Source organism: Macrosteles quadrilineatus, unplaced genomic scaffold (genome assembly GCF_028750875.1).
Source record: "Macrosteles quadrilineatus isolate MER2022 unplaced genomic scaffold, UCM_ALF_1.0 Scaffold_2__2_contigs__length_208266976, whole genome shotgun sequence".
NCBI lineage: Eukaryota > Metazoa > Arthropoda > Insecta > Hemiptera > Cicadellidae > Macrosteles > Macrosteles quadrilineatus.
The window spans coordinates 207,030,480-207,058,371 of NW_026542595.1; the positions used below are offsets into that span (position 1 = coordinate 207,030,480).

A 27,892-nucleotide genomic window follows, 5' to 3' on the forward strand; every position below is an offset into this window, starting at 1 on the left:
AATTAGCACGATAGTTACGAAGTAAATTAAACATCTGCATCAACATTATTGATTAGAAAATGATTTACTGTATTCTAAACGAAAATGTAATTTTAATGTCCCAAAAACGTCCAAGTGATTTAGCATACAGCCTTACGATTCAGATTATTACACAACTGGTCGACAACCACAACCGATTGAAGTATTCAGGCCAATCGAATAAACGAATACCTGACGATTGCGCAAAGCTATGCAACAGTCGAGGACATCTAAGTTTTCAAAGGCGTGAGAAAAATCGACAAAGCGATTTATCAATAACGTCATGGCAGTTGGCAAACCTGGCAAACGAGGGTTTGCACATCTGACCAAGCACGAAAACTCGATTTACAAATCCGCGATGAATGGATGTTGATAAAGTGAATGGTAATCGGTAACGCGTGGTCCAATGCGTGGTATTGATTTGAATAGTTGGCTGATTGGTTTATCAGAATATTTCGTTGCAGTTTGGGTGGCTTATTTTGAGTGGCAAAATTTATTTTACATCAAACGATATCCAATTGAATGGACGTGCACAATTAATTGCATAAAGGCGAATTATTGTTCTATTCGGACCAAGAGTAGATAGGTAAAGCCAAGCAAGTGGCAACGGATGAAAGATGATAAAACAAGATGATTTGAAAACAAATCCAAACACTTTGAAACGTTGAAGTCCAATGTCTAAGTTCTAAATTACAGTTTCAGGTGTAGGCGTATAGCACAAATTAAATTAATTGTAAATATCTTAAACCTAAATTCCCTACTGGTAATATCTTCTTGAGAAATCAATACATATATTCTAGCAATTTGATTAATCTACGATTTGATTAATCAGGTACAGTTTGTCTAAATAGCTCATTCAGGCAGTACTTTCTGACGATCAAGGTAAATTGTATTTTGTGTAAGTTACGTTTAAAATAGCCCTTGCCTAAATCTAACAAAAAAATTGTTGAATTACAACACAGTACAATTGACAATTAGAATGTGTTGGTCAACAGAACATTACTGTTTTCCAAAAACGTTTCCGGCCTTTGTACCTAGTCAACTACAGACTGAAGCTAAGACAAGAAAACTTATACACAAAAACGTCTTTGATGACTAACGCTTCCAAGGATGCATGTGGGGAATACTATGAAGCCCATCCTGTGAAAGGACTAAAGGACATCCCGTGCACGACCTGCTGATAAGATATAACAGGTGTCAACACGACAATGCGTTATCACAGCTATCAGCTGACCAGATGACGTCACAGGCCAAGGCTGCGGGAACCTTTGGTAGTATCAAGGTGAGAGGTTCTGGTATGGTCTCAACCACATCCGTATATGGTACAATAACACGAGGCTATGCTGTGGGATATACGGAATCACAAACAGACAAGGTGTAAGACCTCTAGCCTTAGCCTCGTCTAAGTTGAGGCTACCAATTTACCAGTGGGGTAAAACATGATACAGTAGCTGGATAGACCTTGCGAGTAAATCCATTAGTCATGCATGCCCTAATGCACAACTTGAAATCGGAAACGTAATATATATATATTTTTTTTTTAATTCAAGTTATCATAAATCAGGTTTGTTTGTTGGAAGCATGTTAGTCGGTCGACTTTAAGTGTTGGAATTTGAACAATTTTCGATAGAAATTTTAAGGACTGTGATATTTATTGGTTCTATTACCCACTTACAAGGTCAAAATATTATTGATAATACTTTTCAAACAATTGAGTAAAAAAATTCTGGTTCCTGGTATCAAAATACGTATTTACTGTGCTCAATAAAACAGGAAATCAAACCACGGTGTTGCCTACGATCTTAACAATTGCTAATAGCTCTTAAACTTATAATTTGCCTTCATGCAAAGGTGTAAGAGATAAAAAGTCATATATAAATAAATTTGACAGATAAAAAATTCATAACGTGATTCGTTATAAAAGTACGCATGATCCCTTGCTTATCTCATGCTGATTATAATCTTGTATATTGATTACAAGCCATTGATTCTTGATTACATGCTCTTATCTATTGACTACGCACTATTTATAGTTATTTACATGCAATCAACTCGATTACAAGCAACTCTCAGCTTTAATATTTTAACTCATAATTAACAACAATTTGCCCTTGATTACAAACTCTTTAACTCTGTATCACATTCCCTTTACTGATGACTGTATCAGACCGAGACTAAGTTGACAAAGACGGTCTTATCATCATCTTATCACCACGTAAGTTCTCCAGCTTATCTCACGAGTTTCATTAAGGTTATCAGTGGAAAATGTTATCGTCCACGGTTTGTTTATGATACAGTTATCACTAGAAGGTCCCACCCTCACGTTCCAAGAGTTCCTCAGGTTCACATAGTTCCCAAACAGCGTAAATATATGTTGGCTAACCATATTGATATAAGATGCCATACCATTTTGATAATTGAAATGCAAGATTTTTTTAGTTACAAGTTATTGTCAGATTCAAATCACAACTTGGGACCAATTCACCGATCGCGTGGTTTAAAGGCCTAGGAATAACATTTTCAAGACTGTACACAAAACACTACTGTATTAGCTTTTATATGTTGCTATAGCCTCCGGATTACCGACAAACGCCGATACTGGTGTAAATAAATGCTTATGCAAGCCTTTAAACAGCATTACGAAGCTAGTTTTGGCACCGAACTGATGTCATCACCAGAACACAAAAACATTTGTCTACTGTAGTCATATTCTGTTGAAGACTGACTGACCGTCACTTTAATAATTTAAAACAACGTAAAAGTACATCGATATACACGCAAACACTCTTAAAAGGCACGGGAATGACGTGTACGTTAAATTGAACAACCATATAGTAGTATAACCATAGTAATAACCATAGTAATCCCTAAATGCAAATTGCCTATATCCATACCTACTCTGTACAAATATTACACACATCCACAAATCTAAAACACGCATGGAATCCATTCGAAACGGCTCCACCGGTTCCGGGATTGGTAAAAGAGATCTCTAAAAATATTCGCAAGTATTGCAAATTGAAAGCTGGATACAACATCGATTCTCCACAGCGTGATTGGTCGTGTAGCGCGGAGTGATAAGGAGACAAGGTAATTGACAGCTGATCTTCCGATGTGTCGGAATCTAGCAACGGTGCGGATTTGTCACAGGACGGCGTGACAGTCGAGACAACGGTTAGCGCGACGTGAGGGTGTAGGGAAAGGTGCGGAGAAGACTTTCCAGGAGTTGCAGAAACTACAACTACTGATACTGTAACTGCTGTTGAAACATGTGCACCAGCTGAGAATACTTTCTAGGTGTTTGCAGAAACTACAACTGAAACTCGACAGCTATTGAAACGTGTGCATGAGCTGAGAGGACTTTCTAGGAGTTGCAGAAACTGTAACTGTAACAAACTAAACTAACTCATGCTATTGAAGCGTGTGTAAGACCTTGAGGGTGCTGGGAAAATTGATACAAGTTTTCTATACAAATTTTACTACCTATCTCCTTATATCTCCTCGTTAAGCGTCTTCATCCAGCTCTCTATGGCTGTCCTTATCTAAGCCTTAGATACCTCAATCCAAAATAAGTTTACTAACAAAAATAACCATTACACCTAACAGCAATTAATAGCTATTACAAATCTAGGTCCTACGTAATGGATACCGTAAGATATAAAAAATCACAATCACAACAATTAGGGGATTGGAAACATAAATTGATTTCCAAATCAGTTGTGAGACCACCTGCAATCAGGCGTTTCCGCCACAAATATTTAGGTTAGGTTTCCCGCCAGTGCAGCCTCCAGGTGTGATCTGTATCTCAAGGACGGCTAAACTAACAATCAGCGATCAAAGGCATACGATGGGCGTTGAGCATGACGTCGCCTAGCTTTCTCATAACGCCGCTTTGAGCGCTGTCGGCGGAACAGCTGTGAGTGTTGATTGTCTTCGTTACATTTACGACTTAGGGTAATTGTAATTACGTGACTGTACAGGACGTGGCGCAAACGAGGAATTAAGCGACAGGATGTGGAAGAACTGGAGTGCCGCTTGAGATGTTTATTGCGGATTTCGATGAATCGTTGACAAATGTTTGCCAAGCAATTGAATATAGAGATTACATCGCGAAATGATAAGGTTGAATCATCAGATGTCAGCGCTGTCGAGGGTAAGGTGATCCTGTTGAAAGAGTTTTGTCGTGGAATTGACTTTTTGTTTTACGTATGCCTGTTGTTTCTAGTTGCAGCTTATTTGTTGATGCCTCGTTTTGTAATAAAAACTTATGGGGCTGAAGCTTTGTGACTTAATATTTTTTTATGATGTCCTATCACAAATCCGACTCAAGTTCAATGGGGGCACATAAATATTTATGCCTGTTGTATAACCACGGGTTCTAATATTTGTGTATAACTATGCATAAATATTCTGAGCGAGATTATGAATACTAAACCTTTTTACTCCCAGACATGGTATTCCAACAATCAATTTCAAATTGATCTATAGATGTGTCTTCCTGAACATTGATTACACTTAGTTGTTTCATATACCAAGAACAAATATTTTATTCCGTATTAGTTTGTAGGCCATAAGCCTAAATTTTATCTAATTAGAATAATTGATCAATATTTTAATAACAGTTTTGTGATGCTATATAGTACTGATCTAACAAAAAACCACTAAGTGGTAACACTTCCCCCGCCAAGTCAGCAACCCAAAAAAGACAATAAATCACCACTTTTCCGCCAAGTAAAACAATGTAATGTATGTAAGTTTGGCAACTTGGCGGCAGACTTTTGCTTGTTTTTTTTCATTAAAGTTACGTTGGTGGATAATTTCACAAATCAACTTCTCTAATTAATTAGTCCAACTAAGTATAATAATTTCGAGGTAATCAGTAAATATAAAACCATCACTATTATGATTTTATTAAATGTGACACAAATAAGGTCAAATTTTGTAAAATAAGCTCTCATCTAGCAATGTACTATTGGGAGAGATACTTGCTCAATGAAACTAATTTTATGGTATTTTTTAAAGTGATCAAGCAAAAGTCTGCCGCCAAGTGGCCAAACTTACATACATTACATTGTTTTACTTGGCGGAAAAGTGGTGATTTATTGTCTTTTTTGGGTTGCTGACTTGGCGGGGGAAGTGTTACCACTTAGTGGTTTTTTGTTAGATTGTATTTATTTTTGTAGAAAATTAACAGTTAAAATAAAAATCCTCTTTTCTCTTATATATAGACCAGGGCACAACTACACATAAAATGCATTGGTGTTACATAAGTGTTCTGATAATTAAACCCGTATATCTAAAGACTAGTGTAAATTGAGCCCTTATTAGAGAAGTAAAAATGTAATCAAACAGATTAGGTTTGTTAGAAATAGCATAAGGCAAAACAAATATTGAAAAACTCATTTTTATCCTAAATTTACATATCACTTTTTACATTCACTTTTTTGCTTGTTTAACATACGTAGACGGATTTTCCCGATTGTTTTATTTGTTTTAGTGTATCAAAACATAAAACTAACCTTATTTAGTTAAATAAATTTTGGCAATATTATGAAGAAACAATGTTAAAACTAACCTTAGTACTAGTACTATCAAGTTCCTAGGTTTCATATGTTTTGATAAGTAGTATTAAACTGTTAAAAATGACGAGCTGCTGTACCAGTGTACCATCGGTACACTGCATTTTTCAATGGAAAGTATCGGGGAATATCACTGCTCTAAGTAATTTTATATATTAATAGCTCAAATCATTCGGTATACCTGAAAAAAATACTTTATAAAAGTTTTAAAATAATTTTTCAGCTGATCCTATGAATTTCTCTAACATTTTAAATTAATTGAGATTAAATCGCAGCTGATCCTTCTTTTGTTTTGATTTTAATCCCATGTTATTTAAATGGGCCAAAATCGTACTTTGAGGGCTTGCCAAGGGTTTATGGGTCAACGCACCGACTTGTGACCCTCAAAAGGCACATCTACACGCTAAGGGCTTTCAAACAACATAAAAAACATTAAAATTGAGCCAGTGGTTTGGGCTGTAGGTCCGTCAACATTTAAGGAGAATAAGGAGAACACGGAAAATTTGTGAATTTTCAAACTAGTTTTTCTTGGCTCAAACACAACCTTTTTTTAAATTCTTTTTTTTATTTTGCCAAGAATGATTGCCCCTATCCAGTGGATGAACAATTATTTTAATAGCTTTTGTTTCTTCAGAGCTATAGACGAGTAAAAAAGCCACTTTGTCACGTCATGTATATATACACTGCAGCAGCTGTGTACCGCTGGGGGACTTGGCGGGGCGGAACGCTGCCGCGTTCCTTAATATGCGTTGGATACTATCTGGAGTAGCAAAACAATGCGCAACCAGTAGTGCCAAATCATTTTGAAACTTAAAGCCCAAAGCCAAATTTAAACATTGCACAATAATCTATATTGATCTCAGTGCGGTCTTTGCAATATCCACCTCATAATGTAATCACGTCTTTTTATGCACGCGTCTAAAAATGAAATCGGTCATTCTTTTGTCAACATGTGTGTCTTTTTTGTTCAGTAAATAGTTCATGCTCGAGTTTGTGACAGCTTTGAATATCCTTCCGCCTACCAGCAATGAATTAATTATTCGGATAAATCACTTCCTTCAAATGCATACGTTCAGCTGTTGCATTACAATAAAAAACTTTGAAAAATTATTATTGGGACGTTGCACATGTCAATAAGCCCTTAAAATATAACTTCAACGCGTTTAAAAAGATTGGGATCAACAGCCTATGCATATCAACATTTCTCATTATTCTCTTAGACACTTGCAAGGTAATGCTGAATATTTTAAGCAGAATTTGAGTGGGAGATTGGTCTAACATGGAGTAAAAGATAACAACGTCGGATGCATTGAGAACCGTTTACAGGATCTGCAAGTCCTGCTTTCGCTTTTTGCAAGTGCTTTTTCGCAGGAATTCAAGCGAACACTACAACCGCTCAACTACAAATTGTAGATTGCCAAAAATTTTAAATAACATCAGAGACGCCAATTTTAAAAATTAATACGGAAAAGCATCTTTACGCAAACTCTATTTATCACAATAACAAGTGACAATACCACATCCAACGGGTTGAAACTAATAGGTAAGATAACACCCATCCCGCCACAATCCTTGACCTTTCCCTCCAATATTCACGGCTCCCGTACTTTCACTGCCACTTAGGCGGGGAAAGCGCTTCAGACAAAAACAAACAGAGGCCCGCCCGACTGATCAGCTGGTTATAATTGCCACAATCACTAAGGCTGCAATACGCTGCTAATACGGCTGGATTCCTCTGGCAATTCACTGGTAATTAGCATGTGTTTAAATGACGACAGGTGATTCAATATAACGACTCCGCAAGAGAAATCATATTAATTGGAAATTCCCTTGTAGTAATTGGTTCTTATTTACATCGCATTTCAATTTTCGAGATGGGAACGCACGCTATTGCGTTGCAAGCTAAGCCATTTTAGCGGCCATTCAGATTTGCAATGCTTCTAAAAGTTTGTCTGTAGCCTATGCACAATTTTGTGTACAAACATTTTGGTTAAACTATATTATTTACATTCAGAATTAATTATCATATGGACAAATAGGTACTCGTGGTTCAGCCATGGTTTGATAACTAAAAAAAGGACGTAAATACTATGTGTGAAATGCAGTTAGATGTGGATGCTTTAGCTGGGCTAGTCTAAAATAATCAGGTTGGGACCGTTTATTGTTGTACCATCAAGTAAGTATATCTATTGGTGTACATGTACAGTATAGTCAAGAGCTTTTCCTCAAAATCATTATCCTCTTTAATCTCCTTAACTCTAAAACAGTTCAAAGCACTTTCAGAAGACTAGCTAGAAACACTTCACTCAGCTATTGGCGAGACTTTCTGAGAAAATGATGAATCACTTACACAATAAACATGTTATGTCAATCATCAAACCACCTTTTTCACTCTGGAGTTAGCGTGAGGATCAATTAATAAAAAATGTTTACGGTTGTACCGAAACTCAAGCTCTAGACTGACTGAGTACTCTAGTGTTTACAGTCTTTGGTCGATGCGTTGGTTATGGACGAGTGTTAAAGTTGCTTAACTTCAAGGAAAAGGGAGTAACCAATAAGGGATAATTGTGTTGACATTGCCGTATCGATATGTATGGAAATAGAAAACCGAACAATGCTGAAATTCAGAAAGTAAGTTAAATTACTTCGGATGGACAAGTTCATAAGTTCCCCACGTAGAAAGACTCCACTGTCTGTTTTTGTGGAACTTTTTTTAGCAATTACAGCCATTTACATCTTGTAACAGCAAATATTTAGCTTTTTCCAAAGAGAACTCTATTTCACAGTATTTAGAGATTAGAATGAAGAGTGTCAGTTGATTTTTTTTCTAAAATTCTTTAATCACGTCTGGAACGCACCTTTTTGTGGCTTGGACGCAACTATTCCCGGAAGCGTTTCTAGTTTCACGGCCGACTTGGCGTGCAGACCGCGTGAGATTAGATACATTGCACATTGCACGTGAGCATTGCACTTGCACGTTGCACCGATGCAATTGGATCACGTGTCTTGCACACATTGCACCAGAGCCGTTTTCAATCTTGGGTTTGATTTAGTTTTACTTCCAACAGATATCCTGTTTTGTGATTGTCACTATTCCTTTTCCTACAACAAATCTCTCAGATTTCTTACTCCAAGCAGTCAAACTGTGGAAGTTTGGATATAATCCATAGGCGAATCAGTTATCAATCACAGTTTCAAAACAAAATAAATTATCACATATTTATTGGTACACACAGATTCCTAATAGCGTTTGAATTATGTATCATAGGGGTACAGATATGTTATGACCTATGCATATTATTTTGTTAAGCTCCAGTGCTTCAGGGATCTAGGAACAACTTGAAATACGATGATTGTGATTTGGTTGAAAGGCAGTGTTGTGAAAGAAATTGTATATTTATTGAAAGCAAATTCAATTATTCTTCAACACAGTGGACATTACCTCAAGCTTCTTTAAGGGTGAGTTCATTATAACATGGCGTGGTGATGGGTTGGTGATTGGCAGGAATTAAATACATGGGATCAGAGGAACTGAAGCCCTGTGCTCTAACACTTGACTACCTCTTTCGGGTACCAATGCAGTGATACACCTTTACTCGTGGGTAAAAAAATAAATTTTTCCAGAGATTGATACTTTAAATTTCACATGAAAATTTCAACCCCATTGAGCTAGATGGAGGATTCTTTCTATCCCCACTGTTGTATTTATCCCAGACACCCTATTACATATTGCCCATACCCGACACAGCTGTAGGTTACCCCAGGGCCTCGGCTGAGGTCGTCGCCCTCGTGGCTCAGATGGATGCACCCGAGGACGTAATTAAAGAGCCAGCCTCGGCACACGCCTCGTGGCTCATCGACTCAACGGTACTGCTACACGCTGCACACTACTGTGGAGTCTACCACTAGGCACGAGGGCCTAGAAACAGAAACTATTCCTCTGGACATAATTCTATACATACAGGTGAAATTATCACAAATCATCGCTCTGGATTGAAGGGCTACGAAATGGCCCTAAAAGGATGGTTTATAATAGTAAAGTAAAATTGGAACACAATTTTCACCATCTATAAAAGATTCAATTGGATTATGAATATGCAGTTAAGTGCAAAAATAAACAAATATCTTAGATAACTTTATACAATTCTCTCAGCCCAACTAAAAGTACTTTCTTCCACTATCCGTCCCAAATGTCTGTTTATTTTGTACTACTGTAATATCAAATAGTTATTTGTGTAACTAGTGGTGAAAGTGGCACTTTGCTGCACACGAGAGCAATGTTTACGCACGAGCCTTTAAGCACGAGTTTACTCGCCTGCGGCTCGTGCGTAAACATTGCTCTCGTGTGCAGCAAAGGCCTTTTTCACTCGTGTTACACATTATATTTTTCCTACAGTCACTATAAAGCATATAAATAATTAGTCTTTCAAACACAATATAACACATTTTTAGGTTCAGCTGGCAACACAAATGGTGCCCTAGAGAAAGTAGTACCCGCGGTCCGTATCACTCCGCTATTTTTCCTCGGCAAGAAATGTGCTCCGCGTTTTGAGAATATAGTTCCGTACGTTTATGTAATTTGAAGTGGTTTCCGCGCTTTAAAAAAATGCTTTAAAGGTATTTTCTTGTTTATTATGATCTTATGAATGTTTTAAAAACGTTTAAAAGAAAAGTCCAGAAAGTTCAGAAATACCGAAACGATAAACACGAAATGACAGGTTAAATCGTAGTTATAATAGTCAATCAGCTGTTCATAGTATTATTATCTTTAAGTGTTGCCAACCTATTTCCAAGCGTGCACGGATTACGTGCATAATAGAACCACGCTGTTTTGTGTTGTTTCGTTGGAATCCTGATGTGCGGCAAAGTATAAACCGTATGGCAAAGTATAAACCGTACGGCAAAGTATAAATATGCAGTAATTAGCAGCTTTCTGTACTATAAACAGTACAAGGAAGCCAACTTTGTCGGGTGACTGTAGGAAAAATACTTTATGTTCAATCATAGACCAAACACTACTCCTTACAGCGTTCCCATAGTTTTTGATCAAATAAGAACGATAAGTATGTTTCACTCTTACAACCAAACAAAAAGATTTTTACAATCTATTGCTTATCCTTTGGTGAGTAACGCACGGTAAAAACCTGAAGTGAATCAAAACCATACATCAACGCACTCAAGTAGCCAAACATGTTGACCATCCACAGAAAGTTAATAATTCATTGTAAATATCTATACAACAAACACGATAGGACGCAGTAATTAATAGATCTAATGACCATGACGACATCTGAGGAACCTTCGGTATTCGCCGTTTACTCGCTAACGGCCGTCGTATGTTTTGGAATTCGCTTGTCACTAGTTAGCTGAGCGCAGGAAACTGCTTCTGTGACCCCAAAAGTTGACGTAACCCGGCTGAGTACTTTCTCGTGTTTACATTCTTCGGTAGATGCATTGGTTACTTTAGGACAGGCGTTGCTAAATTGGTTCAAGGGACTGAGTGGCAAGGAAACCCAATTAGGAGTTCTTGAGTTGACGTTGCCATACACATGGGTAATGGAATTCAGAAAAGAACGAAATATGATAGGTATTAAATATTTGTAATGTTATTGTAATCAATAGAGCATGAACATTTCTTTTTTTAGCTGAAGGATTTTTTTTAAGTACCGTGCTCATCGTTATAGGAATTCAAAGAACGAAATACTATAAGTATTAAATATTTTTTATGTCATTGTCGATGAATAGAGCGGAGAACATTTCTTATTTTTTGTAAAAACTGGACGATTTTTTTCATTTTGGTGAAGTTTGAGTGCCCTAACGTCGTTTTAACCAAATTTAGCTTATTGTTTGCTTATAATTCCGTAGAAAAAGCAAAACACCTTTACATTAACCGAATGGAACTAATTTAAGACTGTCCTCAGATAACCTATTCTATAGATAGTAAAATCTATAAAACATAATGGAAGCCATTTTTGGAGCTGACATTTAAAAGTGGACAATATACACCTGTGACAATATGTACCTGTGTGTATTGTGAATTAGCTACTAAATTGTAGGTAGAATTTGTTACAACGATGAAAATACAGCATGGTTCATCAAACCATGACAAAAACGACCCTCACTAATTTTCTGATGATCTTCAGGTCGTGTCGAAAAGAGCCACTTTGGGGCCGAAGTGTTGAAATATTCTAGATTGGATCACCTATTGCATTGTTGACATTTACATTTTGTTCACTCGAGTTGGCACCGAAAGGTGAACGTGGCGCATTGCGCGCGTGAGGGTGCGTGCGCGTATGCGAGTCACAGCGACGAGAGGTCAACTACGACTACGAGAGACGAGAGACGAGCACGCACAGAGGGTTCCAAGGTAATAAGGAAGATACAATCGCAGGATACACAGATCCGTGTGAACTTTCACAACAAACGTCAACAGCTCGGCAGAAACACGGCATACTCGTCGAAATTTCTAGTCTATTACATCTGCTTTTTTACTCCTTTAAGAACCTTTTCACGCCCAATTTAATTATATTCTCGTTTGCTCTAGGATTTTGGCGGAGGGAGTAATCCGAAAACAGAGAAATTTCTCATCAACCGGGAGATCTACTCTTTTATTGTTATCAGAACGTAAACCTACAGCTTGAGAGGGTTCCGAGCCAATGGGTCACTGAAACGTCGCGTATTTAAAGCTATAGGCAAATGTCGGGATTTGAACTACCTATCATCTCAAGCGCAGAAAGTCCACACTCTGATCCGCTCTGATCACTAGACGAATCGCCTCTAAATCTAATAAGAGCTTAATTGCAATTACTGTAATTACAAGGGACGTTTATGTAATCCATACCTGAAAGTATCGATTCTACGATCTAAAATTATATTGTAAGTACATACAACAATTCCATTACGCCCCCCCATAGAACATAAGAAACTTTACGCGAATAATAAGAGGAGGGATGTAAAGAATTGTCACCGAATTTATAATCCGAGTTGCGATTTATACATGAAAATTTTTATATCTCACATAAACGTGTGTAACACGTTAGTGATTCAAATGAGAAAGAAGAAGAGTAAAGAAATATGTAATTGTGTGGATCTACACAAAACAATGTATTGTAATTATAATGTTACATGTCATGTAATTTATAAAATACTTTACTATCTAAATTAATCTGTAATAACATAAACTTAATTCAACTCTTTATTACGTAAAAAATCTGTCATGTTTAATTCCATGCAGCCCTGTGATTGGTTGATACTTATGACGTAATCGACGCAATGTAATTCACAGTTTTTGTAACCAAGGCAGTTAAAACCCAATCTAACGCTATTGTGTTCCCACAGTAAAAGTACTGTAGCTTTTTACATCGCGCGTAAAAGACCCTGTTCGCTCATTACATTTCCGGTTACGTCAGTAAAATAACGAAACTACCACATAAACTGTAATTAACTGAGTGGAAAATATACTGGACATTGAACTAGCTTAGGTTTTTAGTTCTCTAATATAACAGAAAACACCTCTGTTGTCACTACTTGTGAGGATTTCCTCAAAGATTGTCACTGTATAAAAGGCGACAAGACACAGACACATTTTCGTTTATTTTAAAACGATATTATCTTAAAATTGAGGTGGTACACGATTTTTATTGATTTGTAGGAAATACTAGAAAATCAAGTCCAGTCAAATAATCTTTATTCATTGGGAACATAAATACATTGAATGGCGTCAACTGAAAAGGAATAAAACTTGGATTTAAAATATACAGTGAAAACTTGCATGTGTCTCATTGATAAATGTTAATACAGCCTAATTATGTTGTGAATACAGATTTTCAAATAATTATAGGATATTCAAAATGACATGGACTAAGTGTAATCAAATCGTCCCTAAAATGCAAATTGTATGTTAAATACGAAAATGCAATTTTTTAATAATCTTAACGGCCAGCGGAAGCATCATTTAACTACACCTAACACGTAGGATGAAAATAAGTATAGTTTACACTGGGCTACCATTAAACATACTTAACGAAGAAATCGAACACTTTTAAGTGAAGGTCGTACCGGCACGGCATCATCGCGTGACAGCTTTAGAGGTCTTTGGACATCAATCGTGGTTAATGCAAACATCGCCAACTTCTGAAGTCTTTGAACATCAATCGCGGTAAATGCAAACATCACCAACTTTTGAGGTCTTTGAGTATCAATCTTGGACCTTGGTGCAAATATCACCAGCTTTTGAGGTCTTCGAGCTTCAATCAGATTGTTAATTGCAAAGAAAGCTAACTTTTGCGGTCTTCTAGCATCAATTATTGAATACCGCCAACATTTGTGGCCTTTGAACATCAATTTGCGAACGCAAACACCGCCAAACGTCCAAGGACAGACGAATTGTTCTCGGTCTATTGGAAGATTGCCTTAATAGCTTCATCACCGGTTTAAAAGCTCATGTGAAAATGCCGAGGAAGTATCCATGACGGTAATTGTAGTCGGCAAAGCTTCGCTTGTCACGCTTTGCCGATTTACCCGTTCATCGTTAATTTGCGTTACTCTCATCATTGTAACGTGTTACAGTCCAGCTCGGGTAACGTTTTGGTTGCGATTTTAGATTTCACTTTTGGAAGTTTCGAATATTGATAGGACTACGAACGGTTAATATTTCTTTACAGCCTTATTTGAGATTTTAAAATCTCCAAAGGTTTTTTAGTTTTGTTTGCCAGGATGCTGCCGAAGTCAAAACATCGCACCGATACAGTTTATTAATATTATGAGTCCTGTAGTAGCCTATGTTAACGAATTTTAAACATTGTTATATCAATTAGGTTATTTGATTGTATAAATTCAATTATTTAAACTAAGTTTATCGATTTAGTTTTGGGTTCAACTAGATTTTAGTCTATCAGGTTCTTTTTTCTTTGTAACAACAATGCAAACAAAGCCAACTGATTCTTTAGGCTAGATACTGTACAAGAAATGTATGGGCCATTAAAAGTCTTTTCATTTCAAGTTATACTAAAAAAATGATAAATGTAGAATTTTAAATCAATTTCCATGTGAACCTGTTTTCAGAATCATTCATAATAATTGTTAAGCTAATTCTTTCAAAAAAAAAAAAAAAATATATATATATATATATATATATAAAATTTACTCACTTTTCTCGTGTTCTCAATTCAGTTAATTACTATACAGAGTGTAACTATTACAATCATTGTCAAAATGCTCTCCAATTGAGAAGCTTTGAATAAGGTTAATGGACTTTTTTTTTGTCCTTAGGACGCTAGGCACGAGTCTGGGATTGTTTTTCACATTACTTCAGGCTAGACCTAGGGGTTGCGGCATTATCACTTAGATAAAATCCATTGGTGACTTGGCGGGGATCGAACCCGGGACCTCAGGGACTGAAGTCCCACGTTCTAACCACTACGCCAGCTCGCTCCCCCATGTAAGGTTAATGGACATTGAAAACGAATAAGGTGAAAATGAACCTTTCGAAAACAACTCAAGTGAACAACGTATTAGTATTAAGGATATTTTGACTTTTAAAACACATTGGCTTGTATTGGGTATAGCACTTACTCAAATCTGCTACTATTATTCAGAGGAATTCAATATTATAAATTTACTGATGAATCAAAATACGAATAACTAAAGCTAATCGACCATTAGATGATGTAGGAAGACGGAAGACTTCCTAAGAAGACTTACTTCAAGGTGACGGCCTCCAAATGGTTCCACGACGACTCGAAATCCTTCGGCATCCCCTCCTAGAACAGAAAGGTCAAAGTCAGAGCCACGGGGAACAAACACCTCTAGAATGTAATTGTGGGTTTTGGTTTACGAGGTATGTGGGAAAATTCACAAACCCAACTTAGTGATCTTCTAGAGTTCAGTTTTAGTGTTTACTTTATACTGCTAACGTGGTTGCATAGTTTGGTGGTATAAGGCTATCTTTGAGTCAATAAATTTCTCTCATCAGCTTATTGGAAAAATTATTGGGAAACTTAATTGTTAGGATTTTTTTGAGAGCATACCCTTTTTGGTGTTAAACACTTATGTTTTTGGTATTAATTATTGAAAATGAACACAATATTATGCCGTATCTTTGCATAGCAGTTTTCAAATCTATATCTTTTTAACTATCGCAAAGGCAAAATACCTGTAGTGGTCTGAAATATTATAGTGACGGAAATAAGCTCAAATAGCGGAAATTTTGAGCTGAATATTATTCAGATGCAAAATGTTCTAATACCTGAAACCTCTGAATTTCATATAAATCTAAATCCTACAAATGTAGGATTAATTAATTAAAATTAACGACAACACACTACAAACACTACTGCATTGTGCACTGTACTGTCCCCGGCAACCCTACTCCTCAGCATTGCGCCAATTAAAAGACAATTAAAGACTATAGCAACCCAGCAGACGCACAGGCAGAGTTTGTCTATGCCTACTGATTCCGCAGACCAATTACTAATTATTGAACTAGCTACAAAAATTATTAAGTTAATTTATGTTCCTCTTGTTATTTTTCATCATTCACAGTAGAGGCAATAGGGCAATATGACGCCACTTTAGGCACGTTTTCCCCATAAGAATAACATGGTGAGCTTTTTTTGACCACTTTTTAAAAAATCCAGCTCTCAGTCTATACAAGCCTATATAAATGTTCAATACCATTGTACAACTCCATTACAATTTCAAATGCATATCCATTCGCATGTATATTCACAAAATCATCAACTTGACAGTGCGAGGTTTGTACGCGAACTCGGGCGCGCTCCCCCATATAAAATGCATGCTACCCATATAAAATAATGTTAAATTTTTTTCTTACTTTTTGATTTTTTTATGTTGTAATATTGTTTATAATCAAAAGTTGACACCCACTACGTTTGCCAGAATTTCAACCGTTTTGCCGTATCTCAAGCCGTTTTCGAGATATAAGCGTTTTTAGATAGTTTTACGGACTTAGACGATTTTTCATGGTAAATTTTATTTGTACCCATATAAAATAATGTTAAATTTTTTTCTTACTTTTTGATTTTTTTATGTTGTAATATTGTTTATAATCAAAAGTTGACACCCACTACGTTTGCCAGAATTTCAACCGTTTTGCCGTATCTCAAGCCGTTTTCGAGATATAAGCGTTTTTAGATAGTTTTACGGACTAAGACGATTTTTCATGGTAAATTTTATTTGTACCCATATAAAATAATGTTAAATTTTTTTCTTACTTTTTGATTTTTTTATGTTGTAATATTGTTTATAATCAAAAGTTGACACCCACTACGTTTGCCAGAATTTCAACCGTTTTGCCGTATCTCAAGCCGTTTTCGAGATATAAGCGTTTTTAGATAGTTTTACGGACTTAGACGATTTTTCATGGTAAATTTTATTTGTACCCATATAAAATAATGTTAAATTTTTTTCTTACTTTTTGATTTTTTTATGTTGTAATATTGTTTATAATCAAAAGTTGACACCCACTACGTTTGCCAGAATTTCAACCGTTTTGCCGTATCTCAAGCCGTTTTCGAGATATAAGCGTTTTTAGACAGTTTTACGGGCACTGCCACAAGGGCCAAGTGAAGCGGTCACGAGACTGGGGAATCCTCAGGTGGTGACGTCACCGGGGACGAGCCTATATATAGAAGTGGCATCCGGGTGATATTTCATTCTCGAGCGTGATGCCGACCTGTCAACACTGCTCCGCCTCGCTGTCCAAGAAGAGCAATTTGGTCCGCCACTACAAGCTAGTACATCAAATGAAGGTGAAACTGTGCAAGGTATGTGATTTAATCTGTGATGATAATGTGGTTCTAAAATCGCATATATTACAAAGTCATAAGAATTGTAATTTTTGTAAGAAAAATGTGGTTGGTCATTTTAAAAGACATGTCAATTCTTGCAATAATTGTCCATATACAATGATTGAATTTGTTGGTGAATCGATTAGAAATGAACTTAAAAATACTCTTCAGTCTTGTCCTCTGCCGATAAAATGGACTTTAGTAAGGAGAATTAAATTTATAAAATATTCAATGGATCAAAATGGACAATTAGTTAATGAAAAAGAATGTATTGCAGATTTTAGAAGCCTTACCACCTTAACTATTGAGAAAAAAGATTTAATTCACCAAATTGAAAATGCTCTTTTAAAGATTGACGCTTCCATGCACAAATACCAATCCCAGGGCAGTGGATGGATATATGACCATACTAAATATTGGCAGTTGCATGTTTATAAGTATAAGCCATTAACTCCAAAGTCATACATTCCCACACCAGAGAGTATTAAATTGACAAAAGCAGTTTTAAATATAAAAAATGTTGATAATAAATGCTTCCTTTGGTCAATTTTAGCAGCTTTATATCCACAGAACTCTAATGAACATGCTAATAGAGTCTCTAATTATGTACCCTATGAATGTCAGTTAAATATGACAAATATAAAATATCCCGTAAAAATATCTGATATAGATAAATTTGAAAGACAAAATAATATAAGTGTTAATGTTTTTGGAGTTGAAGACCAGAAATTAATATATCCATTAAGAACAACTAAACTTAATAGTAATACTCATGTAGATTTATTATTATTACAAGAAGGTCGTAAATCACATTATTGTTTAATTCGTGATTTTAATAGGTTAATGCTGCGGTCTACAAAACACGACCATAAGAAGCATTTTTGTAAGCTGTGTTTACAACATTTTTACACTAATGATAAATTGGAGCGTCATATAACATATTGTAAAAACTTTGATGCCCAACGAGTGGAAATGTCTAAACAAGATACATTACAATTTAAAAATTATAAATATCAACTTAAAGCCCCATTTGTGATTTATGCAGATTTTGAGTGCTTTATAAACTCAAATAACCATACTCCATCTGGATTTGCATTTGTTGTAGTGAAAGAGTCTAAGATTATTTCTGAAGAGTTGTACAGTGGTACAAATGTTATGGATGTGTTTTTTGAAAGATTATTTGAGACTTATGACTTCATTAAAAGTCAAATGGCGATATATATTCCCCTGGTAATGACTCCAGAGCAAGAGGCGTCTTTCCAAAACTCAACACATTGTCATATTTGTGAAAAGCCCTTATATTTTGATAGGGTGAGAGATCATTGCCATTCCTCTGGGCAATACCGTGGAGCTGCCCACAATGATTGTAATTTAAACTATAAAGTAACAAAGAAAATACCAGTATTCTTCCATAACTTGAAAAATTACGATGGGCATTTAATAATGCAACACTTGGGAAAGTTTAATCGTAAATTAAATTGCATAGCTAAAGATATGGAAAAATATATATCATTCTCTGTAGATGATTTAGTATTTTTAGATTCATACAACTTTCTGTCCCTTCCATTATATAAATTGGCTTCCAATTTAAACACATTTAGATTCATACAAAATCCACTACTACAACGTAAAGGTGTACTTCCCTATGAATATATGACGGGACCAGATAAGTTTGCAGAGTCTCTACCCCCAATTGAGACATTTTATAGTACTCTAACTAAAGAACATATCTCTCCCAATGAATATGAACATGCTAAAAATGTATGGTCCCATTTTAATATAAATAATTTACAAGAATATCATGATTTATATCTTAAAACAGATGTATTGCTACTGGCTGATGTCTTTGAGACTTTTAGAGACCTGTGTTTAAAGGATTATAAACTTGACCCCGTACATATGTATTCACTTCCTGGATTAACATGGGAGGCCTGTCTTAGAATGACTGGTATAAAATTACAATTATTTCAAGATATTGACATGCATTTGTTCATAGAAAGTGCAATCAGAGGAGGAGTTAGTATGATTTCCACACGTTATGCTAAAGCAAATAATAGATATATGGGTGAACACTATGATCCCAATCAAGAGAGTGTCTATTTAATATATTTAGACTGTAACTCACTATACTCTACAGCAATGTGCGAGCCACTGCCTGTGGATGGATTCCGTTGGACTAATGAGATAGACTACAAATACAATCAAAATGATGAGTTTGGATACATTTTAGAAGTTGATTTAAAATATGATAAAAGCTTACATGATTTACATAATGACTATCCATTAGCACCTGAGAAAATGAATGGCAAATTAATACCTAATTTAAATGACAAAACTAAATATATTTTACATTATAAAGCATTACAAAAATATGAGGAATTGGGTTTGATTGTTACAAAATACCATAGAATTTTAAAATTTAGACAGTCTAAATGGCTTGCGTCCTATATTAATTTTAATATTGAAAAACGCAAATGTGCTAAAACTGATTTCGAAAAAGACTTTTACAAATTGTTAAACAATTGTCTCTTTGGTCGAACAATTATGAATCAACGAAAGTTTCGTGACATATATCTCAAGGATGAGTCACTATTAACAAAATATGTCACTAATCCAAGGTTTGATTGTAGCAAAAAGTTTGATAACAATTTACATGCTATACATTTAAATAAATTAGTTGTAAAGTTTAATAAACCTATATATTTAGGAATGACAATTTTGGATATCAGTAAAGTAATAATGTATGATTTCCACTATAATTATATGTCAAAATTTAAGAACAAAAGATTTCTTATGACAGATACGGATTCTTTAATGTATTCTATAGTTACAGAGGACTTTTACAAGGAAATAGAATGTGACTTGCACTATTTTGATACCTCTGGATATAGTAAAGACCATTTCTTATACTCTGATAAAAATAAAAAAGTCACTGGCAAGTTCAAAGACGAATTAGATGGTCATATTATGTATGAATATTGTGGTTTAAGACCAAAGTTATATTCTTATATTCCTCTAAAATGGTTATATGAAGAAGACAAGCAAGCTTTAGAGGTGAAGAAAGCTAAAGGAGCTGATGGTGCTACAGTTAAACATCTCCTTAGACATCAACATTATTTGAACTGTCTTGCAACTGGGCAAGATTACTATGAGAATGTGACAAGAATTAAATCTACAAATCATCATCTTCAAACCTTAACCATGAACAAGAAAGTACTATCATTTGACGATGACAAGAGGTTTATTCTAGAAGATGGCATCAATACGCTTGCGCTTGGTCACTATAAAATTGATCAAACATGAATTGTATGTGTAGATATATAATAAATGTAAATGTTAAAAAACTCCAGTCTTTTATTTATTTACCCTTACCATCCTCTTGATAGAATTGGTCAAACATAAATCTATATTTGCCATTATTCTTTGATCTTTCTTTGTCTATTACGAAAAAGCCATATTTAGTTTTATCCCAACATTGGTGACAGAGATTTTTAAATTGGTCAAATGAAAAGTCATTACCAACATGATTGTGATATACATGTTTTAAATTTAAATCATCTTGTTTGAATAATATTAGGAAATTTACATTATCACGTAAATGTTTGTGTACTTTGCTGTAAGATTGACACAAGTAAAAACAGTTAATATTTTTATGTCGACCCATTGAGAAAAATTGTGTAATATTTGGACTATTTATGTCATCAAATACAACAACTGACTGTGATTTTACATCATTTGGTGTGATTTCACAGTCAGTAAACGTGTGTAATTTCACTTCATCACACAAACTAAATATTTCAATTATTTTTTTATATTTTTCTTGTTCTAAAGATTTAGATATTAAATATAAGTTTGTAAATTTTAATCCTTCCTTTCTTACAATTAAATTGTAAATTACAACCGTCTTCCCACTTCCACTTGGACCACAAATAACACATCGAATATTGGTAGGAAATAGACCCAACTTTTTTGGTATATTTTCCTTAGTATGTACTATTTTAAATTTATGTTTTTGTTGAATAAAAGACATTTTTTATATAATAAAAATGGTAAAAAATGATAATAAGAAAACATGTAAAAAGGGCAAAGGGTTATTCCTAAAACCTTACAGGGGTCGAGGGTTATTGAATACTCTTATAAATAACCTTCCATTCCCACTTCACATACCATCATATCAGTACTGTGGACCTGGAACGAATGTACGTGAGAATATAGCTAAAAATGTACCTCCAAAAAATAAACTAGACTCTTATTGTAAAGAGCATGACATATTCTACATGAATAATCCAGATACTGCTGCTCGGAACAAAGCAGACATGAGATTAGCAGACTTAGCTTGGACTAGAGTAACGGCCAAGGACGCAAGTCTTGCCGAAAGAGCTGCTGCTTATGCTGTGACAAATTTGATGAAGGCAAAAGCAAAGATGGGAATGGGATTAAAATTTAATAAAAAAGATGGACAACTACCAGCTGTTAGAGGCCGCAAAAGACGTGCCTCACTTCAGGGGGGTGTACCTAAAAAACGAGCTAAAAAATCTAACACCAAGAGTAAAAGAGTGCGGAATAGTTAATTTAGACAGTTCATCTGGCACACATTGGACAGCTTATCGTAAAAATAAAGATATTGTAATTTATTTTGACCCATTTGGAATCCAACCTCCAAAAGAAGTAATTAAATATTTTGAGGGATATAAAATCTACTATACAACCGATCAAATACAAGATTTAAATAGTTCTATTTGTGGAATTTTATGTTTATCATTCATAAAAAATATTTTTTTATAAAAATGGATTCATTTACTATAACATTTTCAGGTACAGAGCCAGAGCTAAAGTCAGTATTCTTTCCTCCCATAGAATTAAATGATGATTATGTAATTGGATTGGTAGATTTTCAAAGTTATAATTCCATATTTAATGTTAAAAAACCACTAAATACTTTAACATATTACAAAGTAGAGAAAATAACATTACCAAAAGGAGAGATCTCAGTTGATGATTTAAACCAGTTATTAAATGGAAAACTTAAAGTTATAGTAGATAAAAATGGAGAAGCATTAATTAATACTAAATCCAAACTTTTATTCAAAGGACTTATTCCAAAATTGAATCAACTTAAAGGCAACAAATTAACCATTAGAGAAGGTGATGATGTTTTCTATTATGACCACAATGCTCCAGTTACAATAGAAATTTCTGAAGGAACATATGAGGTGGTTGAGCTTGCAAAGGAAATTCAAAAGCAAATCCCAGACTTTTTCCTTACAGCTAATAATAAAACTATGAAAGCGACATTACTTTCTAGCCACGTGTTTGATTTTACAAAACCATGTTTAGGGTCTATTTTATTAGGATTTAAAGGTGTTTCTACTCCTGGTGTTCAGTTTGAATCTACAAATAAAATAAACATTAATAATGTAAATGTGATTAGAGTAAAATGTAATATTGCAAACGGGTCCTATTTAAATGGCAACAAATCACACACCATACATAGCTTTTATCCAGAAGCTCCTCCTGGCTACAAAATTATTGAAGTTCCAAGAAATATTATATATTTTCCTGTAAATAAGAGAAGTTTAGATGTTGTCAGTATTACATTTGCCGATCAACATGACAAGGCAATTGACTTTAACGGAGAAGAAACTACAATTACTTGTCATATAAAAAAGATATGAGAATTTATAAGAATTTATCTATAAGTGTTCAAAATGCTAGGTTCCTAAAATCAATAGGACTAAAGTTAAAATTTTCTATTAATAAAAATGGAAGATTTTCTAGACGTTACAGGGAAATCCCAATTCGACGATAGTGTAGTTAAAATTACAAATCACTCATATGTTCCCCACAACACTTTAGCAATAAATAATTCTGATGAAATTCGAATATGTATTAATAATCAAGATTTGCTAACTCTCCCATGTAGGAGTTATCTGTATATTAAGGGAGAAATTGAAAATCATGATAAAGGTCATTTTATAAATAATGCATTTGCATTCTTATTTGATGAAATTAGATACGAAGTTGCAGGTAAAGAAATAGACATTGTAAGAAACCCAGGAATTTCTAGTCTTATGAAAATATTAAGCTCTTACAATAAAACAACTAAATTGTCAAATGTGGCATTTGATTCTGACACGAATTTGAAAGAGTTCCATAAAGGTGGCAAGTTTAGTACATGTTTGCCATTAGAGCTGTTAATGGGTGTATTCGAGGATTTTAATAAGGTATTAGTAAATGTCAAACAAGAATTGGTGTTGAAAAGATCGAAAAATGATTTGAATTGTATATTAACAACCACTAGTGCTCCAGCCAGTGGCGCTGCTGATACAATTCCCAAAATTACACTTAACTCAATTCAATGGGTAATGCCACATGTAATACCATCAGATGGGGAGAAGTTACAATTACAAAAGATGTTATTGCAAAATAAAAATTTGCAAATTGCATTTAGAAGCTTAGAGCTGCATGAACTTCCATCATATCCCAATACCACAAGACATACATGGTCAGTAAAGACGTCTTCAAGTTTGGAGAAGCCTAGGTATATTATATTTGGTTTCCAAACAGCTAGGGATAATAGTGCACGAAAAAGAACTGATGAATTTGATCACTGTAAATTAAAAAATCTCAAAGTATTTCTAAACTCTGAATATTATCCTTATAGTGATTTAAATCTCGACTTTGAAAATGGAGATGTCTCTAAAGCTTATGAGATGTTTATGAGGTTTAGAGAGACTTACTATAATACTATCCCAGATCCTATGATTAGTAGGGCTGAGTTTATGAAGAAATATCCACTAATTGTAATAGACTGTTCTAGACAGAACGAAACAGTGAAGGAAGGAATTGTTGATATTAAATTAGAGATTGAAACTGCAGAAAATGTACCAGCAAATACATCTGCATATTGTTTGATAATACATGATAAAGTGTTTGAGTACAATCCTTTGTCAAATGAGATAAATAAAATGTAAATAAAAGATGAAAAACATTCAACAAGAATTGGTTGACTCTGCAAATCAAATACGAGAGAAATATAGAGCTTTAAAACGTGGCAAGTTTCTAGAGGCTGAAGAGAGGTTCCAAACATTCCAACCTTTAATAGAGCCATTACAAGAATTAAAAAAAATCACATCTATTGGTAAAACAGAGAGGCCTCAAATGGAGATACTCCCAATGACTCCATCTAGAATATCAATGATACCAAGATTACAACCAATACAACAATCCACTCCACAGAAATTAGATTTTGGTCTTTTAGCATCAGACTATTTAGGAAATTACCTCAGTAAAAGTAGTATGACAGACACTACATATGGTATTAGACGAGAAGCAAATAAATTTTTTATTGGAAATAAGGAAGTTGATATTGCCAATGATGATGTTACAGTTGCAAATAAAACTTACAAGGGGACAAAAGGCTTGTGGCAGTTGTTAACTTTAAAAGAACCTGAGGATTATACTCCGGCTGATTTGCAAAATTATAAAGAAATTTTGGAAGCTACAAATGGGCATTTAAAGAGTTACAAAGATGGTGCACCAATTTCAAGTAATAGACATACTAAATATCTTAATATAATTAAACCTCTATTTAAATCTGTTGGTGAAGGTTTGAGACAAGTGACTGGTAATAAAATAGACTATATTTATTGGGATGATCCTAATGAGCTTGTAGATAGGTTAAGACTTCTTTGGCTAAGTCGCCAAGCCGGTAACTCAGGAGTGGATAATGAAATAGATTCCATTATTGAGGAATTGAGAGAAAGTGGTATTATTTATTAAATAAAAATATGTTTATAGATAAATTTTATCGTTTATATAATCCATATAATAAGCCTGCAGAACCCAGGGCTAGTAGTGAACCTACTTTGAATTTACAAGACGATAGTTGGAATTGTTTAAACCGTAAAATTGGTAATGTTAAAGATGGAGAGTTTGTAGATGATGTATCAACTTTGGGTCAGACATTAACTAGAAAAGGTGATGTCTTTTTACAAGGTAATACTAAATATGAGTTTTTAGAATCTAAGAATAAAAATTGGAATGCTAAAAAACAGAAAATTACTAATGTGGAAAAGGGTGAAAGTTTAGATGATGTGCCCACTTTACAACAGACTTTAATACGAAAAGAAGATGGTAAATTTGTACAAGACAATAATAATTATGAATTTTTAGAATCAGAGAATGGTGTTTGGAATGCTAAGAAACGGAAAATTACTAATGTGGAAAAGGGTGAAAGTTTAAATGATGTGCCCACTTTACAACAGACTTTAATACGAAAAGAAGATGGTAAATTTGTACAAGACGATAATAATTATGAATTTTTAGAATCAGAGAATGGCGTTTGGAATGCTAAGAAACAGAAACTTAGCGATTTGATGGAAGGTACAGATAGTAAAGATGCTGTGAATGTTTCACAAGTTCCAAAAATGGAAGCAGGCTATTGGGATTTTAATAATAAAAGGTTAGTATGTGTTAAACCTGCCATTGATGACACTGACTGTGTTACAAAAGAACAGACTATAACTTTTGATAAAAAAGAAAAATGTTGGGATGCCAAAAAACAATATATAAGAAATCTACCAATGGGGGAATATTTAGATGATATTTGTTTAATGTCACAAGCTATGTATTATGATGGATCAAAATTTGTATATGCAGGAAGAAAATTTAATTTGATGGAATACAATCCTGATTTATTAGTTGCCGACCCTACATCTTTGAGTGGATTTAAGTATATAGATAATAGACCATATATACCAGAAAACTATGTATTTAAAAGAATGGAAGATAATCTATTGATTGGGGCTAATGGTAATATATTTACAGTACAAGGAAAGAATGATGTTATAAAAAATGAATGAAATTGCATACGAACTTCATAAGCCTGCAAGAAAGAATTTCATTAGAAGGTCTTTCAAAGTATTAGGTATAAACGAAACTGTACAAATAGATTTAATTGATATGCAAAACTATGCTAGAGAGAATTCTGGCAATAAATATATTTTAACTTTAATAGATACATTTTCTAAAAAAGCTTATGCTGCTCCACTAAAGAATAAGACAGGGTTGGTGGTTACAGAAGCCATTAAAACCATTCTACCAAAGGGGGTTAAAAACATTCAATCCGACAATGGAAAAGAATTTTTTAATCAATATTTTAGCAAACTAATGAAAAAATTAAATATTAATCACTATCACACGTTTTCTACAACTAAGGCTGCAATTGTGGAGAGGTTTCAAAGAACTTTAAAGAATTGGTTATATAGGGAATTTAGTGCTCAGGGGAGTTATAAATGGTTGGATTTACTTCCAAAGTTAATTCGAAAATATAATAATAAGGTGCATAGATCTATAGGAATGAAGCCTAACCAAGTGAGTATATCGAACAGTAAATACGTGCATGAGAGGTTGACTTCTAAAGTAGTGCAAGTTAAAAAGCCAAGATATAAGGTAGGTGATAGTGTGAGGATTTCCAAGTATAAACATGTTTTTAGTAAAGGTTATACTCCGAATTGGACAGGGGAACTATTTACAATAGCAGAAGTAAAGAATACAAAGCCTGTGACTTATATCTTGAAAGATGAAAATGGTAATATAATCCGGGGAGGCTTCTATACAGAGGAGTTGCTAAAGACCAAGTATAAAGACATGTATTTGATAGAAAAGGTTATTAGGAGAAAAGGTGATTTATTATATGTCAAATGGCTTGGGTTCCCAAGTAGCCAGAATTCATGGATTTCCACTAAGGATGTCCAAGGGAGCACGCCATGAGCCGGGAGCATGTCCGCGCCATAAGCCGGGAGCGCGCACACGCCATGAGTTGAGTTCGCGTACAAACCTCGCACTGTCAAGTTGATGATTTTGTGAATATACATGCGAATGGATATGGATTTGAAATTGTAATGGAGTTGTACAATGGTATTGAACATTTATATAGGCTTGTATAGACTGAGAGCTGGATTTTTTTAAAAGTGGTCAAAAAAAGCTCACCATGTTATTCTTATGGGGAAAACGTGCCTAAAGTGGCGTCATATTGCCCTATTGCCTCTACTATTCACCATTTAAGCCACGTTTTTGTTAATTTCTTCCCCTCTGTATTTAGTTACTTTATGTTAGTTAAAACTAATATTTATTGTAAACATTGTAAACTTTTATACCGTGTGTTAATGACTAATTTCATAATATATGTTATGTTCATTCATCATTCTTTTCTGCTATAACTTATTTGTCAAGATTAAATATCACATGTTTTGAAATTGTTAAAAGAATAGTAAATAAACAGTTATGAAATGTAGTATCTTTGACTATCAATCCAATAGCCAATAGTCAATGGTAGTACTAAAAAGAAACTGACTTTTATTTGACTTTGATGATTGACAATTTAATACCGTGTAGTAAACTTTGTCTTGGAAAAATCATCATTCATTGCACTAAACTTATTGGACAATCACAACACCATTTACAGACTGAAGCGACATACGA

The 27,892-nt window shown here is 34.5% G+C and overlaps 1 protein-coding gene across 1 annotated transcript in view; it reads right to left on the reverse strand.

Moving 5' to 3' along the window:
• The window catches only part of LOC128986022 (uncharacterized), a 68,627-nt gene that overhangs the window by 16,113 nt on the left and 24,622 nt on the right, over window positions 1-27,892 (reverse strand). Inside the window, exon 2 of the mRNA XM_054406100.1 lies at window positions 15,300-15,358. Coding sequence (XP_054262075.1) covers window positions 15,300-15,352 — 53 coding nt within the window. The 5' untranslated portion in view covers window positions 15,353-15,358. The remainder of the gene's footprint in view (window positions 1-15,299; window positions 15,359-27,892) is intronic.